General features: G+C 39.4%; 1 protein-coding gene and 2 non-coding genes across 3 annotated transcripts; 2 read left to right on the top strand and 1 right to left on the bottom strand.

The window, feature by feature from the left end:
* Nucleotides 1–502: 502 nt before the first annotated feature.
* On the bottom strand, nucleotides 503–576 carry trnat-agu. Its single transcript has one exon. It is a non-coding gene; the product is annotated as a tRNA-Thr (tRNA).
* Nucleotides 577–4,749: 4,173 nt separating this feature from the next.
* LOC119784741 (eukaryotic translation initiation factor 4 gamma 2-like) lies at nucleotides 4,750–19,110 on the top strand. Its single transcript, XM_038286946.1, has 21 exons — nucleotides 4,750–4,759; nucleotides 4,914–5,022; nucleotides 9,845–9,910; nucleotides 10,261–10,386; nucleotides 10,855–10,957; nucleotides 11,064–11,195; nucleotides 12,011–12,077; nucleotides 12,369–12,520; nucleotides 12,609–12,719; nucleotides 12,801–12,983; nucleotides 13,069–13,210; nucleotides 13,351–13,514; nucleotides 13,595–13,708; nucleotides 14,377–14,505; nucleotides 14,623–14,727; nucleotides 15,219–15,434; nucleotides 15,664–15,922; nucleotides 16,867–17,071; nucleotides 17,185–17,393; nucleotides 17,510–17,631; nucleotides 18,472–19,110. The coding sequence occupies exons 1-21, from the start codon at nucleotides 4,750–4,752 to the stop codon at nucleotides 18,535–18,537; spliced, it is 2,790 nt and encodes a 929-aa protein (XP_038142874.1). The 3' UTR covers nucleotides 18,538–19,110.
* Nucleotides 14,113–14,283, top strand: LOC119784749. Its single transcript, XR_005280974.1, has one exon. It is a non-coding gene; the product is annotated as a small nucleolar RNA SNORD97 (small nucleolar RNA).
* Nucleotides 19,111–19,173: the final 63 nt, after the last annotated feature.

Below are 19,173 nucleotides of genomic sequence, written 5' to 3'. Positions count from 1 at the left end.
TTGCCAGAAATAACAAGGAATAACTTATCTGAAGGGACAGTTTTAGTCTGCCATAGTCATTGTTGAACTTAATGTCACTCAGCCGTCAGGTTATTACTCTAGACATCAAAGCCACACAAAACAGATCATAGCAATTAAAAGACAAGGGAGCTCATTGGTTCCTACTGGGTGTAAGAAACAAACAAAAAAAGCTTCAGAGCCAATTCTCCAATACCAGCTTATTTCTTTTTTATTTTTCATTCGGTGAGACCTAGGTGGAATGATCAGCTGTATATTGTGAAATTAGTTTAATTTAATCATATATATATTTCGTTAAAGCTTCACTCTGATATTACAAACTTAATAGGGAAATACACCAGATAGCTAATTTCCCACTGGTAGCCCTGGGATTTAAAGCTCTAAGTTATGTTTTATCATGTAATAGGGAAATGCTCTTTCATTTAAAGTTGTTTTACAAGAAGACTGAACATCATGACCAGAGAAGTGTGGATGCTTTGTTAAAAGGTACTGCTGGGATTTGAACCCAGGATCTCCTGTTTACTAGACAGGCACTTTGACCAACTAAGCCACAGCGCCTAAACTTTCAAAAAAAAGTGCTAACCCCCCCCCCAAAAATTCACACAAGACTCTTGGAAATGTCTTGTACTCAAGAGCATGACATTGTAACAATGCTAGAGGTCAAGTTCATATTTTCCACTACGAGGAACAGAGGATTTTTTAAATAAGATCTATTCCCTTCAAAAGTCAGACGCTTATGCATCCTGACATAACTGTCTTATATAGTGACCATTTTGCCTTGTCATTCTTTTAAGAAGTGAAATGTAATAATCCAGCCACAGCTCAGGTCTATGCCGAGCCAAAGCGTCACAAAGTTTGATGTCTTTAGTTGTTAACCTATGAAAAGTTAGCCCAGCAAAATGAGACAAAAACTACATTGCTACCAACCAAACCCAGCAGTTAGTTGAATAAATTTTCAAAGAATTGCATAAGGTATTCGTCTTTAAAGAAACTGCAAAGCCAAAAACATTTGCTGGTAGTGTTTTTGCATGATCTGAGCCAGAAGGATACTCAGGGTTAATAAGATTCTGCCACAACCAACTCTGAGTTGGAACAGACAGAGCACTTACATAAAAATGGATACAGAAGCACTGGTCCAGGTCTACACTGGGAATGAGAGAAAAGTTTAAGGCAAGCACCAGTAGCAGCTGCTTTAAAGGCATGATCCAGAGAACAAGCACAGCTTAGCAGATGAGATATCAGCTACAATTCAAGCATTTCACGTCCCAAAATAGAGTGTACTTTGCACTGTACATTTTGTGGTTGTGTCGCCTTTTGGGAAAAAGCAGGGCAAGGAAATGAGTGTTGATAAGTTTGAGTGTACCGCCATATAAACAAACAGGTTCCTATTATTTAGTTGTAGATGGCTGAGAAGGACCAACTCAGAAATATGAAGGCTAGATGATATTTCTCCATGCGGCTCTTAAAGTTGTTTTACAAGATGCTAGCCACTGCTCCACTGAGCAGCCCCAAAATCAATTCAGTTTTAAAAAACTGTATTAATCCTAAAGGGAAATTAATTACGGAAATAACAAATCCACCTCTCTTCTACTAAGTGTTGTACAGTAGGTGTTGATAGCTGTAGGCCGGAAGGATCTTCTATAGTGGTCTGTTTGGCACCAGATCTGGAGAAGCCTCTTACTTACTTACTTACCCCAGCAGATGATGGTAGAAGAGATAACATTCTTTACAACAGACTTACAGACAACGGACGTATAGATATGTAACAACTTGCTGCAAACTTTGAAGGACCTAAGCTTCCTTAGGAAGAACACTCTGCTCTGCCCTCTGGATTTCCCTTCGGCACCTCTTCGAACCTCTGATCTCCTGGCTCTGACTACTGAGCATGTCTTCAACAACGGCTTTGGCTTCTCCCTTTGGATTATCCTGCCTCCCTTCGTTCAGAGGATGAGGTTGGTATATATATATATATATATTTAATGCTCTGAACTTCCATATCATTGCTTTTTTTTGCACCATGTTTTTTCTCCCACACTGTTTACATTTGATAACTGCTGCACTTTAAGAGTTGGAAATGTCATGAAAGCTGTACAAAATAAAATTTTGTTACAGAATTAAAATTAAATTTTTCTAAGTCAAAGGAGACAGACTAAACTTTAAGACCAGGTTAGTGACCCTCACGTTCATTAACATCCCCCACCGGATAGACGTGGTCATTAACCTGTGTTCTCCTCCAGTAGAGGTTTCTGTTTAACGTTTAGAGAAATCTCTTTCTGTCTCGAATACTGGGACCTATTGTTCCGAGCCTGACAATAAAGGCATCTTCAACTCCATCCACACCAAAAGATTGGATCATTAAAGATGCCTAAATCCCCATTGTTAGTTTTTTTTGTTTTTTGTTTTTTTTTACTTTGCACCCCCTAAAGTACATTTGTGCCCCCTAAGAAAGGTGCATCCCACACTTTGGGAAAGTCCTGGTTTAAAACACTGGCCCAACCTGAATACATCGGGTAAGGTTTCTTAAGCCAAAGTGGAAGTTTGTCAACTGTTGCCCTGATAAATGCTATCCAAATACTAACAGTAAGGAAGGAGGTAGAAAAAGCAGCCTGTAACCTTCCTATGCAAACTTTTCTTAGAATTTGTGTAACCTGCATTTTTTGTAGTTCTATATTTGGAAGGCTGTAGTCCCAATTTGACCAGGCCAACCATGTACATCTCCATTTCATTGAAAGCTCCAGGCTGTCCGAATGATCCTTTCCTACCCAAGATTGTGGGTTTTCCATGTTTTAATGACATGTGGAGAAATGGAATATGGCAAAACACATGTTATTTTGTCTAGTCCTTTCCAAAGGACATTTTTCAAAAGTTTTTTGTTTGATCTGGTTCAGCATTTCCAACCTGAGACCTTCAAAGCACCTTATTCTAAACTCCATGAAAAACATTGAATATATGAGTACTTTTTCCCATTTTATACATTTCTCAGTCTTCCTGACTGTCTAAAAATGTGATTGTAATTAAATTTCTGTGCTATCTATACTGACCAGCAGATATAGCAAATAAATAAGGAATTATGCGTTTTTGTAGAAGTCTGAAATTTAAAAATCTCATATTTTCTGCTTGGACAATAATTTTACCAATCTGTTTGGATAATTTGATTGAATTGACTTTGCTAAGTGACAATTTTTGAGACTTTTTAAATAAACTGCATTTAATTTTTTTAAATGAACTGAATTCAAATACTGAACACATCAGTAAATTCAAACTCAAATGGCTAAAATATTCTGCCAATTAGTTTAGCATAATGATGTAATCAGAAATTAAAAAGAACAAACACATTTTGATAACGAAAGAACCTACTGATCATTCTGATTCATATAAAAATCAGGTTGTTTACTCTGAGTAGTAAAACTTTTGGATTGATATGTTGTTCAGATTGAAAACACATTTTATTTTCATGACAAATTCACAGCAAACTTTAATTAAAAACTCAATATGATTGTTGATTTATTACAAATAACTAATATTGCCAAAAATATTGTTGAGTAGGGACAAACGCCTTGTAATGATGGGCATGGTGGCCTGGTGTTTTATAAATATAACCTTTCTCTACGTGTTTTTCATAAATAATTCGTGGAAGGATATTTATTCGTTTGGTGCTCATATTTTTCATCAATCAATTAAATCTACCAACTGTCTTTGTGTGAAAAAATGAGGTAACGGTAACGCCCTCCAAATACATATCTGTAATGTGACTGGTCAATATCTACATGGCAACAAAATAATTGACCAATAGGAGTTGAGGTCCCTCTGCCCTCCAATAAAGCTGCGAGCTTGTTTCCAGCTAGCTAACGCAAACAATCCAGTCAGAGGTGCTGGTTCGAAGTGAATGTTTGCAGGGATATTTGTCGATTTCTTTACGCTTTCCTGACATTCTGCTTCAAAGCTCGAGTTTCTTGTTGTAATCATAATTTCTTCTTTGGAACGCAAACAACAAAACAAAACTGAAGTTCCTTTAGTGAAGGTAAGGCAGATTTATGTCCCTTTACAAAACCGCACCGGCTTATCCAAAATGGCTTCTGCTAGCTGGCAAGAGCATAGCATCAGCTCCCGTTAAGCTAACTAGCGCATATTAGCTTTGGAACCGGCTGCTAGCCTAGCCTAGCTTCGGCTATTTTATATTTCAGTGGAAATGGCGTCGTAGCCTAGTTGCAAAGAGTTTTATTTACGTTTAATCATTTGTGTTCACGCGCTTCTGTGATTTCAGAATATCCGTGACATTGATTTGGGAATATGCGTTTCATGATTTTTCCTGGCCGCGTTTCTATTCTCTAATTGTGTTCTGTTGACAAAAAAAATCCCAATATACAATATAAATGTGTGGAAAGTCCTCCTGCCCAGCCCAGAGCCTCTGCACTAGAGCCGAACGTCAATGTTGACTCTGTTGCTCCTATTCTGCATCTATGATAACGATTCCTTATAATTAGACCACAACAGCCGGGCGGTTTATATCAATGGGCGTTTTTACATACCCCGTTAATGTAACCGTTAGTACCATTAACGCACAATAGCCGTCATGCTAATGTCGTGACGGAGCTAATTCATGAATTCAGTAGCATAGCGAGCTAGCTAATTATTTATGTTACTGGTAGCATTAGCCAGTTAGCTGACGCAGCTTCTTTGTTGTCGACAGGACCAATTCACATCCCTAATTCTGTTTTCTGTAATAAGGACATGGAGTCACGTTATTATTTGAGGACAGTATTTTATCATTGAAAATCACTTTTCTCAATCATTTGCTTTTATGGCTCTCATTAGATTTTTTTTTCTTCTGTAATCAAATTTTCACTCATGACCACACTAATTGCATTATTCTTGTCTTCCTTCTCTTCCCCCAGTCCCGTTTTCCCCATCCCCTACTATTATTCTTATTCTTTTGAGTATTCTTCATTGTCAAGCCGCCAAAGTGGAGAGTGTGATTGCAGAAGGGGGTGCTTCTCGTTTCAGGTAATAACTCACAGACCTCACTAATGGTAAAACAACTAATCTATTTCATGGCCAGCTCTATAATGGGTTGGGTTGGGTGTATACACTGATCCCTTGGAGGGATTCAGGCCTGATGTTTAGAAGAAGAAAATATGGTTGAGGGGTGGGGGGAAAGGTTATAAACAGTATTCTTAACATCTTAACATTTACAAGAGCTGACCAGTAGCTGCTGAAGTCCGTCTTTATCCTTCCATTAATAAATGTCAAATAAATTGAGGAATCTTTTATGGCAATTAGACAAATAATTGCTTCAATTTGATCACTCTAGAAAATCTCTGCTTTGTAAATAAATGGCATGGCTGCTGTTTGTTTTGATGTGAAGCTCCCTCTGTGGTCTCTCTCCTCATTTGGACTACTAGATGCCTTCTATGATTTTATTTTTGGGAAGTTTTCTGACCAACACATGCAGATTTTTTTTTCTTGATTCTTGTTAAGCTAAAATGTAACAGTCAGATGGATCTATTGCACACCTGGAAAGATATGTGAAGATGTTAATAGTCCATCTCTGTGTGTCGGTTTTCATTTCCCTTCCTCCCCCAGGTGCAGTTTTATCAACACAGTCTGGGGAATGAGATCTTGCATTTAAAAATGTAAAAAATAGACACTATCAGCATTATGGTCTCCCAGCTTCTATAATACAGGTGCTGGTCATAAAATTAGAATATCATGAAAAAGTAGATTGATTTCAGTAATTCCATTTAAAAAGTGAAACTTGTATATTATATTCATACATTACATACAAACTCATATATTTCAGATGTTTATTTTGTTTAATTTTGATGATTACAAATGACAACAAATGAAAATCTCAAATTCATCATATCAGAAAATTAGAATATTGTGAAAAGGTTCAAAATTGATGGCCCCTGGTGCCACACTCTAATCAGCTAATTAACTCAAACCACCTGCAAAAGCCTTTAAATGGTCTTTCAGTCTAGTTCTATAGGCTACACAATCATGGGGAAGACTGCTGACTTGACAGTTGTCCAAAAGACGACCATCGACACCTTGCACAAGGAGGGCAAGACACAAAAGGTCATCGCTAAAGAGGCTGGCTGTTCACAGAGCTCAGTGTCCAAGCACATTAATAGAGAGGCGAAGGGAAGGAAAAGATGTGGTCGAAAAAAGTGTACAAGCAAGAGAGATAACCGCACCCTGGAGAGGATTGTGAAACAAAACCCATTCAAAAATGTGGGGGAGATTCACAAAGAGTGGACTGCAGCTGGAGTGAGTGCTTCAAGAACCACCACACACAGACGTATGAAAGACATGGGTTTCTGCTGTCGCATTCCTTGTGTCAAGCCACTCTTGAACCACAGACAGCGTCAGAAGCGTCTTGCCTGGGCTAAAGAGAAACAGGACTGGACTGCTGGTGAGTGGTCCAAAGTCATGTTCTCTGATGAAAGTAAATTTTGCATTTCCTTTGGAAATCAAGGTCCCAGAGTCTGGAGGAAAAGAAGAGAGGCACTTCATCCACGTTGCTTGAAGTCCAGTGTAAAGTTTCCACAGTCAGTGATGGTTTGGGGTGCCATGTCATCTGCTGGTGTTGGTCCATTGTGTTTTCTGAGGTCCAGGGTCAACGCAGCCACATACCAGGAAGTTTTAGAGCACTTCATGCTTCCTGCAGCTGACCAACTTTTTGGAGATGCAGATTTCATTTTCCAACAGGACTTGGCACCTGCACACAGTGCCAAAGCTACCAGTACCTGGTTGAAGGACCATGGTATCCCTGTTCTTAATTGGCCAGCAAACTCTCCTGACCTTAACCCCATAGAAAATCTATGGGGTATTGTGAAGAAGAAGATGCAATACACCAGACCCAACAATTCAGAAGAGCTAAAAGCCACTATTAGAGCAACCTGGGCTATCATAACACCTGAGCAGTGCCACAGACTGATCGACTCCATGCCACGCCGCATTGCTGCAGTAATACAGGCCAAAGGAGGCCCAACTAAATACTGAGTGCTGTACATGCTCATACTTTTCATGTTCATACTTTTCAGTTGGCCAACATTTCTATAAATCCTTTGTTTTTATTGGTCTTCAGTAATATTCTAATTTTCTGATATGATGAATTTGAGATTTTCATTTGTTGTCATTTGTAATCATCAAAATTAAACAAAATAAACATCTGAAATATATGAGTTTGTATGTAATGTATGAATATAATATACAAGTTTCACTTTTTAAATGGAATTACTGAAATCAATCTACTTTTTCATGATATTCTAATTTTATGACCAGCACCTGTAAATCTGTAAAGGTAAAAAAAAATCTCCAAAATTCATGTCATTCATTTTATTAAGTAAAATCTCCATAAGATTAAGCTGTAATGCTTAAAATTTTTTTGACTTGTTAATTATGGGCCATTCTCTAATGGCTTTGACTAAATATATATTTAAAAAAAAAATGTTATCAATTGGGGTTGGGCAATTACAGGTGCTGGTCATAAAATTAGAATATCATGAAAAAGTAGATTGATTTCAGTAATTCCATTTAAAAAGTGAAACTTGTATATTATATTCATACATTACATACAAACTCATATATTTCAGATGTTTATTTTGTTTAATTTTGATGATTACAAATGACAACAAATGAAAATCTCAAATTCATCATATCAGAAAATTAGAATATTACTGAAGACCAATAAAAACAAAGGATTTATAGAAATGTTGGCCAACTGAAAAGTATGAACATGAAAAGTATGAGCATGTACAGCACTCAGTATTTAGTTGGGCCTCCTTTGGCCTGTATTACTGCAGCAATGCGGCGTGGCATGGAGTCGATCAGTCTGTGGCACTGCTCAGGTGTTATGATAGCCCAGGTTGCTCTAATAGTGGCTTTTAGCTCTTCTGAATTGTTGGGTCTGGTGTATTGCATCTTCTTCTTCACAATACCCCATAGATTTTCTATGGTTTAAGGTCAGGAGAGTTTGCTGGCCAATTAAGAACAGGGATACCATGGTCCTTCAACCAGGTACTGGTAGCTTTGGCACTGTGTGCAGGTGCCAAGTCCTGTTGGAAAATGAAATCTGCATCTCCATAAAAGTTGGTCAGCTGCAGGAAGCATGAAGTGCTCTAAAACTTCCTGGTATGTGGCTGCGTTGACCCTGGACCTCAGAAAACACAATGGACCAACACCAGCAGATGACATGGCACCCCAAACCATCACTGACTGTGGAAACTTTACACTGGACTTCAAGCAACGTGGATGAAGTGCCTCTCTTCTTTTCCTCCAGACTCTGGGACCTTGATTTCCAAAGGAAATGCAAAATTTACTTTCATCAGAGAACATGACTTTGGACCACTCACCAGCAGTCCAGTCCTGTTTCTCTTTAGCCCAGGCAAGACGCTTCTGACGCTGTCTGTGGTTCAAGAGTGGCTTGACACAAGGAATGCGACAGCAGAAACCCATGTCTTTCATACGTCTGTGTGTGGTGGTTCTTGAAGCACTCACTCCAGCTGCAGTCCACTCTTTGTGAATCTCCCCCACATTTTTGAATGGGTTTTGTTTCACAATCCTCTCCAGGGTGCGGTTATCTCTCTTGCTTGTACACTTTTTTCGACCACATCTTTTCCTTCCCTTCGCCTCTCTATTAATGTGCTTGGACACTGAGCTCTGTGAACAGCCAGCCTCTTTAGCGATGACCTTTTGTGTCTTGCCCTCCTTGTGCAAGGTGTCGATGGTCGTCTTTTGGACAACTGTCAAGTCAGCAGTCTTCCCCATGATTGTGTAGCCTATAGAACTAGACTGAAAGACCATTTAAAGGCTTTTGCAGGTGGTTTGAGTTAATTAGCTGATTAGAGTGTGGCACCAGGGGCCATCAATTTTGAACCTTTTCACAATATTCTAATTTTCTGATATGATGAATTTGAGATTTTCATTTGTTGTCATTTGTAATCATCAAAATTAAACAAAATAAACATCTGAAATATATGAGTTTGTATGTAATGTATGAATATAATATACAAGTTTCACTTTTTAAATGGAATTACTGAAATCAATCTACTTTTTCATGATATTCTAATTTTATGACCAGCACCTGTATGGTTTTAAAACCCAATCTCAGATTATTTTCCCACCAAATACCCTGATTAATATCTTGTTTTGTAATAAATAAAGTTATTTATGGTTTTGACTTTAGTCCTCCATAATTTAAAGGGTTAATGGATTTGAGTTGTGACCCATGTCTGTGAGATGATCATGTAACACAATAAACAATGAAAATATAACAGAAGAATCACACAGAGCTAGTTTGTTTGACATGAACACATGGTTATAAAGTAATGCGAAGAAGCTATGGAAGCCTAAGGATTGGAAAGATTTTTGTATTACCTGTTCATAAAGAATAAAAAGGATAAAGCCTCATTGTAAATGTGGTCATTTATACAACTGTAGTTGGTAATGAAGATGGATACACAGGCAGAAGGAATAGACCTTTAGTTTTTCTGCAGCTAGAAGTTCTCAATGCTGGAGCAGTCTGTCAACTGTTTGATTCTGATCTTTTATTGGCTCATAAATGCATTGAATTAGTTTATTTGCACTTCATCAAAGCAATATTCCCTTCAGTTTACTGATAGTGGGTAAACTGAACTACATTTCTACCTAATATTGAGAGAATAGTTAAGATGGTGATGTTACAGATATCAGAGCATTACTGTGGTTATATTGGTTTAAATTGGATTTTTTATATTTATAACTTTTTGTTGACTGTTTTTATTTTGAGTTTGTCAAATGACTCCATTTTGATGTGCTTTTCTCCTGATGTTTGCCTCTGCAGTGCTTCTTCGGGGGGAGGAGGTGGTAGGGGTGCACCTCAGCACTATCCCAAGACTGTCGGCAACAGGTGGGCTTATTTTGGTTCTTTATGGTTTTATTTCCTGATTAGTTACAGCTGATGTGGCTCCATTAACTCTTTTTGCTAGGTGCAGTGAAGAGCATAACATTAGATCCCTCAAAAACTTTGATTTGTGTTCTCAGATGTCTAGTTATATAATTTATGTTACACATAAACGCCAACTGGGTAGCTCTGACTCAGAGGCAACAGAGTTTACATAAGGATGGGTAAAAGTGAAGATGGTTCTACGATGGCAGCTGTAGAGACTATGCATTTTAAAGATGAGTATTTGAAGAGCCTGTGTTCAGCTCTGCAGAAATCGTGTTTTCTTAATATTCTGTGTGCATGTTTTTCTCCAGCGAGTTCCTGGGGAAAACCCCAGGGCAAAGCGTTCAGAGATGGGTTCCTTCACGAAGCACTAGACGAGATGCCAACTCCAGTAACGAGAAAGAGCGACATGATGCAATCTTCAGGAAAGTGAGGGGGTAAGGACGTTTTCTCTACAGTTTATGGGATCTGATTTTGACTGAAATACCAGTGGGGGTTATAAGCAAATTGGATGTGCGTGCAAATATTGAAGGTAACAACGCTTAATGTGATCTAAAGTTGGTAGAGTCAAATTCCAGGTTTGTTTCTGGGGGCCATTTCAAACCATGTGGGAGGAGAAGCCTTTCTAGGACTCTTATTCTGTTTACATTCAATCAAAAGATAAGACGGCAGTCATTAGGGTGGCATGTGCTTTGGAAAAAGCCCTTTAGTCCTTTTCTGTATTATGTAGAATTTTCTGAGCTGAAGAGATGATGTTTCTTGTCAGGAATGTAAGTTTTACCACAGGCTGCAGAGTGTGGCCTTGTCTGAGACTAATGTTAAAGTATGCAGCCCGAAACAGCTGTTTATCTCTTGCCCTGGTTTCCTGACCTTCCTGACTTTATTTTGTATGTTTGTTTTTCTAGCATACTCAACAAACTCACGCCTGAGAAGTTTGACAAGCTATGCCTTGAGCTGCTGAATGTGGGCGTAGATTCAAAACTCGTCCTTAAAGGAATCATCTTGCTGGTAAGCTGAGTATTTTTGTTCTGTTGAGCGAAATGAAGATGTATTCATCCACAGTTGGCAGGCTGCTCTTAGTAACTCATCCGCATATTCTTCTGGTTTGTTTCAGATTGTAGACAAAGCCCTAGAAGAGCCGAAGTATAGCTCGCTCTATGCTCAGCTATGTCTGCGCTTGGCAGAGGACGCACCAAACTTTGATGGCCCTTCATCTGAGATCCAAACATCCCAAAAGCAGAGCACAGTGAGTAACTGTTGGAAATCTGAGAGCATTAATTAAGCTTCTCTGTGAATAAAACATGGAAAAGTTAATTATTTTAAAGGATGAATATTTTTGGGGGGTCCCCCAACGGTAGAGGGGAAAGGCATCTGTCTTTGGTACCAGTCTTTATCCTTTTCTAGCTACCATTAGGGCTGAAATGATAAATTGTGATTAATGGATGAATGAAGAAACTGACTGAATTAGTTTGAATGCTTATGTAATGTATATCGTTTCCTGGAAGAATAATCCAGACTTTTTTTTTTTTTTATTAAGGCTCCGTTATGGAATAACTGTTATTCCATAATTGTTGTTGGCAAATAAACTGTTTTTGTTATAAATTGTGAAGAAAAAAAAATGTAATCCAGAAATGTTGGAAAAATGTTAATCAAATAAGATTTTTTTTTTCTTAGATTTTTCTTATTTCAAATTTTTCTTGAATTATGCATTCACCTGTTTTCTGAAAAGTTTAAAACTTTTAAATTTAAGCTGTGAGCATCAGATTTTTTTTTTTTTTTTTTTTTTTCATTTCAAATATGCAAAAAAGGTTTTTCAAATTTATCTAATTCTAAGATGAATAGATAACTAGGAGAAAAATAAAATGGCTCTTCTCTGCATCTTTCCTCTTCCCTTTTAAAATCTCACTTGTGGATATCTGCAACTCTGTTTTAAAACTATTAATAACCTTTGAATAATTGAGATTTCTAATTAATTTTTATTCAATCTTGCACCCTGAGTTTGGAAATAAAGTTTTCTATGGCTGTGCTAAATTACTAAATGATTATATTTGCTCCTTTCAGACCTTTAGAAGACTTCTGATTTCCAAGCTTCAAGATGAATTTGAAAATCGCACCAGAAATGTTGAAAGTAAGTATAAATTAATTAATCAAAGGCTGCTCCTAATGCAGAGGTGTGAAAAATGTGAATACTGCAGATGTGGGGAAAAAAATCTTAATGAAAACATTGCTTCAGTCACAATCTACATTAAAACTTTTTTTACAGATTAAATGGGTCAATGCAACAGTTAGTTTCAAATGTAAATGAAACTAAGTTTATAAACTATGTCCACCATGGAAATGTCCCATTAGGGTTTGCCTAAGCTACACCAGTCAGCCTTTCAACCTTGTATGTTACAATTGTTTTGCCTTTTTCTTTCAGTCTATGACAAACATGACAACCCTCTTACTTCTGAGGAGGAGGAGCAGCGTGCCATTGCCAAGATCAAGATGCTTGGCAACATTAAATTCATCGGGGAACTTGGCAAACTTGACCTCATCCATGAATCTATCCTTCATAAGTGCATCAAAACAGTAAGAATATTTTTCCTTCTTTTAAACAAAGGGACTCTGGTAAAAACAATCAGGCTCATTTTGACTTGTTTTCTCATGATTTCCGAAGCTTCTGGAAAAGAAGAAGAGAGTCCAGCTCAAGGATATGGGAGAGGATCTCGAATGCCTCTGTCAGATAATGAGAACAGTGGGGCCGAGACTCGACCATGAGAAAGCAAAGGTAAGAAGCAGTTTGACTTACGCTCGCTACAATCGTCGCTGCGTCCGAAACTTGACTCCCTTCTCCCTGTGCTTTAAACAGTCTTTAATGGATCAGTATTTTGGCCGTATGCGATCCTTAATGAACAACAAGGAGTTGCCTGCTAGGATCCGCTTCCTGCTGCAAGACACAGTGGAGCTGCGTGAAAACAACTGGGTCCCCCGCAAGGCCTTCATCGACAACGGACCAAAGACGATAAACCAGATCCGTCAAGACGCAGTGAAGGTCTGTCACAGAACGAGTTTCTTTAACTTTATCGATTTGTAATCAGTTTGACATTTTAATGACTCGGCTTCTTGTTTTCCTTCAGGATTTGGGTGTTTTCATCCCAGCACCCATGTCTCAGGGGATGAGGATGGACTTCTTCCTGGAAAGCCCTTTCATGCCCAACAGAGTGAAGCTGGACAGGGAGACCCTTGGCGGATTGGCTGACATGTTTGGACAGATGCCAGGTGTGGTTTCCTGTTCGTTTTTTATCTTAAACGTTATTAACTAAAAGCTGAGTCTTTATCACAAGACTTGATGTAATCTAATATTTTAGATTTGTATTTAATTAATTCAAGGCAGTTTCTTCTCTGCTTCTGTTTCTAAGGCAGTGGGATTGGAACGGGACCGGGAGTTATTCAGGATAGGTACTCGCCCACCATGGGACGCCATCGCACCAACCCACTCTTCAACGGCCACAGCGGTCACATCGCGCCTCCCCAGCAGTCACAGTTCGACATGGGGCCCAAGTCTTTCGTCAAATCCAACCAGGTCTGTTTTTTAAGTGAATGTTTTTTAAAAAGCACACTGCAATAAATGGGACTCATTAAACTCTCTGTAATGTCTGACAGGTTCAGAACCAACATTTCCTCAACCAGAGCCAGAACCACATTAGCCAGCAGCAGGCCCAGTCCAAGGACATGCCTCCACGTTTCAGCAAGAAAGGCCAGCTCAACGCAGATGAGGTCTGTAGAACCGGCTGTCTGAAGAGCCATTTCCAAAGAGTCCAAACTTAAAGGGACATTTAGATCTGAAGTGCGATTCTGTTAAAAGGTTAAATCAGTTTATGGATTTAGTCATCAGTTGAGCCCAGTGGATGAAGCTAACTGCATGTCCGACTGTGTCAAAGCAGAACCGCTTCAGTCTGAAGAATCATTTTGTTGTAAGAAGCATGTTTGCATTTCTGTCTTCTTCGGATTGGGATTAGCTGTTAGCTTCATCCCCAGTTTATTCTAATCTGGGTGTCAGAAGTAATCCACTGGAGGTAACAACAGTTTTCAACCTTTTAACAGAACGTCGCTAAAGATCCAAGAGTTTTTTTTACTTTGCAGAGTCCCTGTAGCACTAATTGCTACAGTTCTTCACTTTGATGCCCAGTGATTATGAAAAGACGCGTTATTCTGAGGAACAAACCCTGCTATTAGTCTGTCTTCTGCTCTTTGCTCTGTCTACACCACTTCTCCCTTTCCTGCCCTTCCTCCTCTTTATTTTTCACTCTAGTAGCAGGTCCACTGACTGCGATTATGAGATATGAGGGCATCATTTATCAAAACTGCTCAGACTTAGATTTTCTAAAATTTTAAGAACAAAGTTGATTCCTTTCTATCCTCTCTCTGTGCTGCTTGGTCACCAGATCAGCCTCAGACCTGCTCAGTCATTCCTCCTCAACAAGAACCAGGTGCCCAAGCTTCAGCCTCAGATCCCAAACATGATGCCTCCCAGTGCTCAGCCCCCCCGCACCCAAACCCCTCCATTAGGACAGGTTGGAATTAAAATGAATCTCCAACTTTAAAGGATAATTTTGTTTTTACAGAAAATAATTTTCTTGAATGAAGACGGACATCATTTAGGGTTAAAAAATGTACCTGCTCTCCCTCAGCCTCCACAGCTTGGCCTGAAGACCAACCCTCCGCCTATCCAGGAGAAACCCCAGAAGACCAACAAGAAGCCGCCTCCTGCCAAAGAGGAACTTCTAAAAACAACAGTAAGAAACTCAAACCTTTTTGGAAATCAGAAACTTTACATACAAGTTTTTAAAACCCTCACTGTGATCGCAAGTTTTGAGAAAACAGTTTTTCATTTTAAAGCGACAGATTTCGATTTACCCCAATCTAATGGTGCACTATTTATACATTTGAGACTTAATACGGAAGCTATGGAGGGACATTCTACTCTTTCTGAATGGAAGGGACACATCAACCTCAAGTTCTCTGAAAACAGGACTGAAGGAAAGCCTACGCTGGTTAGCTGGTCTGAACATCAGCAGCTGATCTCTATCTCATCCAGTGTAGAATAACAGATTAGCTCTCTCTGCCAGGAGGAAGGACTATTTGCTGGACTACACTGCCCTGTTTCTAACAACACCTAAATAAAACTGAACGACCTTCCCTGTCCCATCAGTTTTGAAGCACGACTGAAGTATGAGCATAGAGGTTTGAGATCAAACTGCAGCTCATTTTGGTTCCTTGTCCTCAGGAGTCGATCATGACTGACTATCTAAACACCAAGAATCTGCCTGAGGCCGTGAACGGCATGCGAGAAATGAAGGCGCCAAAGCACTTCCTGCCAGAGATGCTCAGCAAGATCATCGTGTGTTCGCTGGACCGGCCTGATGAGGATAAGGAGCACGCCAGCACTCTGATTCACACTCTGCGCACCGAGGGGCTCATTTCTGGAGAAAACTTCATGCAGGTACAGAAAGTCACTGATCAAACCAAGTAAACTGTTCAAAAGGATGGTTTAAAACAAAAATAAATGATTTGTTAGCATGGATATGGTAAAAGCTTTCTTAGGAATCACTGCTTTTAGCAATAAAGCTTTTTTATTTTTTTCAAAGAAGATAAAGCACTAAACCAGCTGCGCATCTTTAAAATGAGCCAAGTGGATTTATTGTGCTCTTTGTTTTTCAATCATTCTTTAGGCTTTCCTCAACGTCCTTGACCAGTGCCCAAAGATCGAGCTGGACGTGCCCCTGGTGAAGTCCTACCTGGCCCTGTTTGCTGCTCGGGCGATCATCGCAGAACTGGTGAGCGTGGCGGAGCTGGCCCACCCCTTGGAGAATGGCACCCACTTCCCGCTTTTCCTGCTCTGCCTGCAGCAGACAGCCAAGCTGAAGGACCGCGAGTGGCTCACAGAACTCTTTCAGCAGAGCAAGGTCAACATGCAGAAGATGCTTCCAGGTAGAGAGCCCCTTCCCTCGCCACGCGGTATAGATTGCAGACTGTGTTTCTGTTAAATTTCCAGGAGTCAGCCACTGATATTGACCAGTTTTCAAAGGTTAGACGTGTTCAGATGCTAACCCTTTACTGGCCGAGAAGCCAGATAGTTGTCTGATAGAAATGGTGGTTGGTTCCATCAGAGATTGAAGGTCTGCCGATGAAAGTAGACTGGGAGAAAAACAACGGTTTAAACACAGGAACAGTCGGCTTTTAGTGGCAGTGGGAACAGCTCTCTAACCAGTGTCAAATGACACGGCAAGCGGCCCAGGTTAAAAGCTCCTTCAAATGGCTTGGCTCCGATCAACATTCAGTCAAAACATCAGACCCAGGTCAACCTGCTAATAAACATCAAAACACCACGCCAGTCGCGTCTGATCTAAAAAACCGAAACGACTATGTTTGCATTCAATAAACGTAGCGCAGCACTGGTCATGAGCGAATGTTTGTATTTTACTGCAGGTGAAGAGAATATGATCTGAACAAAAAAAATTAAGCGATTTGTAAAATTCAATCTGAGAAGTAGAAATTTCTTTTAAAAAATTTGTGATTGGGTGCAGTGGTTAGCGTACTCGACCCATGTATCGAGGCCTTGGTCCTCGAAGCGGCGAGACGGGTTCGAATCCAGCCTGTGGTCCCTTCCTGCATGTGTCTTCCTCTTTCCTGTAAACCTACTGTCCATAAAATGAGCCACTAGTGCCACTAAAAAGAAAAGAGTATTTTTTTTTCACTAATGTATTTTTATTTCTTTTTCCCCTTCCACCAATTTCCATTTACGTAGTTTTCTTTGCAACAATAATGGAGGAAAATTCTCTCCATACTTTGGAACTGTGCAGATGTGCTAAAGATGGAGGCAGACTTAAAACTGCCCCTCAGTGACCGCCTTTGTTTCTGCTTCCTTTTGACAGAAATTGATCAGAATAAGGACCGCATGCTGGAGATTCTGGAGGGCAAGGGGCTGAGCTTCCTGTTCCCTCTGCTGAAGCTGGAGAAGGAGCTGCTGAAGCAGATAAAGGCAGACCCATCTCCTCAATCCATCTACAAGTGGATTAAAGACAACATTTCCCCTAAGCTTCACACTGACAAAGGCTTTGTCAACATCCTCATGACAAGGTTTTTTTGTTTTTACTGAGCAAAGTGGGCCTTTTGTTGCTTGCTGTGCCTGCTGAACATGATTAATATCTTGCTTTGATGATGTGGACTAAATGTAGGGAATTTTTTTCCAGTTTCCTCCAGTACATCTTCCAGGAGCTCTGCATGACGGAGAGCGATGATCAGCTGTCAGCCCCCTCCAAAGAACAGCTGGAACAAGAGAAGCAGCTGCTGCTGGCCTTCAAACCCGTCATGCAGAAGTTCCTGCACGACCACACGGAGCTGCAGGTCAGCGCCCTCTATGCACTGCAGGTGCAATGCAACGCCTGTGGGTTCCCTAAAGGTACGGCTTCTCCTAACCGTTAAGTTAAATGACACACGCATAGAGTAAGGTCTGTGAAATGAGCTTAGATTCCTGCATAAATGACGTGTTTTTGTGTATATGTTTGTCTGTACAAGGGATGCTGCTGCGCTACTTTGTCAACTTCTACGACATGGAGATTATTGAAGAAGAGGCCTTCCTTGCATGGAAAGAAGATATTACCCAAGAATTCCCTGGAAAAGGAAAAGCTTTATTCCAGGTATGTCTCTGTTGGTATTAAAACTAACCAGGTTCCTGTATGGAGCTAAATTGGGGCCAAAAAGTTGTTTAAAACATTTCCAGCTCGAAAAAAAAGTGTAAAAATACTTTTCTGATTCAAGATATGTATATACATGCGTGTGTGTACGTATACGTGTGTGTGGTTTAAAAAAAAAAAAATTGCTGTTTTTTGCTCTAAATATAATGCATTCACTGGAAAAGTTGTAAATTTTCCAAACCATGTTTTTTTTATTTGCAGCACCGAACATCTCAACCCTCTATATCTGTAGTTTGTTTTCTAGTAAATGAGAAAATGTTAGCTGCTGGTAGTCGGTGGGCGGGGCTTAGATTAATTCTACTTAAGTCTATGGAGGCTCCCACCATGCTAGACCTCAGGAAACTCATGAGCTAATTTCATTTTTATTTTGGACCAAACTAGGGATACAAAAGCTTGAGATGCTCATTCAATGAGCTTTAAATAATTTCAACACATTTTTGAAGTTATTTCTGCCTTTTCCGGTGATAATGACTTGTCAGTAAAAAAAAAAAAATTTGGAAGTTGTCTTTCTCTGCTTGGCTGCTTTCTAAAAAATTAACCATCAAATAAAAAATTAAAATAAATATAATATATAATATATATTTTAATTGAAACCCATGTAATGGTATATTAAATGCTGTATTTAAATTTTAATCAATGTTTTATTTTATTATGGCACTAATCACCACCATATCTTTGTGTTTCTTGGAAGAATTTGTATCTGTGGGTAAAAGCCGTAGCAAAGCTGGACATTCTAACAAGCTTGTCTGTTCTTTATGAGAAAAATATCTGTCCTCCTTTCAGGTAAACCAGTGGCTCACTTGGCTGGAGACGGCAGAAGAGGAGGAGTCTGAGGAAGAAGCAGACTGAAACCAAGGAGTGGCCTCATGACTTCGAACCACACTTTGTTTTTAGACACTTTTTTTTTCTCCATTTTAAACACCATGCTTAATTTAACCACTACCACGTGGCACCGAGCTGCTTCTGTGAATCTAAACCAACAGCTGGTTCATTTGTGAGGCTAAGAAGCGTAGTTTGACCTGTTGCCTCATGTTGTGTGAACTTTTGTTTTTTTGGGCTCTGTGTTCTGCCAGCTGCACAAGTTCTTTAAGTTTAAAGTGACTACCCAGTTTCTCACCTTGTTTGTGGTTAATTTTCTCACTTTAACAGTTTTTTTTATTTTTTTGAAACATTATTTACACCTTTATTCTCCATCATGCAAAAAAACAAAACTGAAGATCTTAACAGATATTTAAATACATCTATGAAATGGTATTGATAGTGAGCTTCTTTAAGATCACCACCATTGTGTGCAAAACTGAAAAACGACATTAAGGACTTGATCATCAGAGTGTGGGAATAGGGGCAGTTCCACATTATCGGCCTATTAAAGCCAAGATGAAGCATGAGCTGACTTGGCGTGTTGAATCACCCGTGCACAAATCCAATGTGGTTTTTTTTTTTTTTTTTTCCCCTCATTTGGTTTAATGAAATGGTCCTCTGCAT

The sequence above is a fragment of the Cyprinodon tularosa genome, unplaced genomic scaffold, assembly GCF_016077235.1.
Source record: "Cyprinodon tularosa strain WSP-4 unplaced genomic scaffold, ASM1607723v1 ctg232, whole genome shotgun sequence".
NCBI classification, from domain to species: Eukaryota; Metazoa; Chordata; class Actinopteri; order Cyprinodontiformes; family Cyprinodontidae; genus Cyprinodon; species Cyprinodon tularosa.
This window is presented reverse-complemented; position numbering and strand designations above follow the sequence as displayed.

Bases quoted from the DNA above. Each gene is read 5' to 3' on its own strand.
- LOC119784741 (XM_038286946.1), top strand. The intron at 13,709-14,376 runs GTCTGTAGAACC...CTTGGTCACCAG, and splicing joins GCCAGCTCAACGCAGATGAG to ATCAGCCTCAGACCTGCTCA. The intron at 17,632-18,471 runs GTATGTCTCTGT...TCCTCCTTTCAG, and splicing joins AAGGAAAAGCTTTATTCCAG to GTAAACCAGTGGCTCACTTG.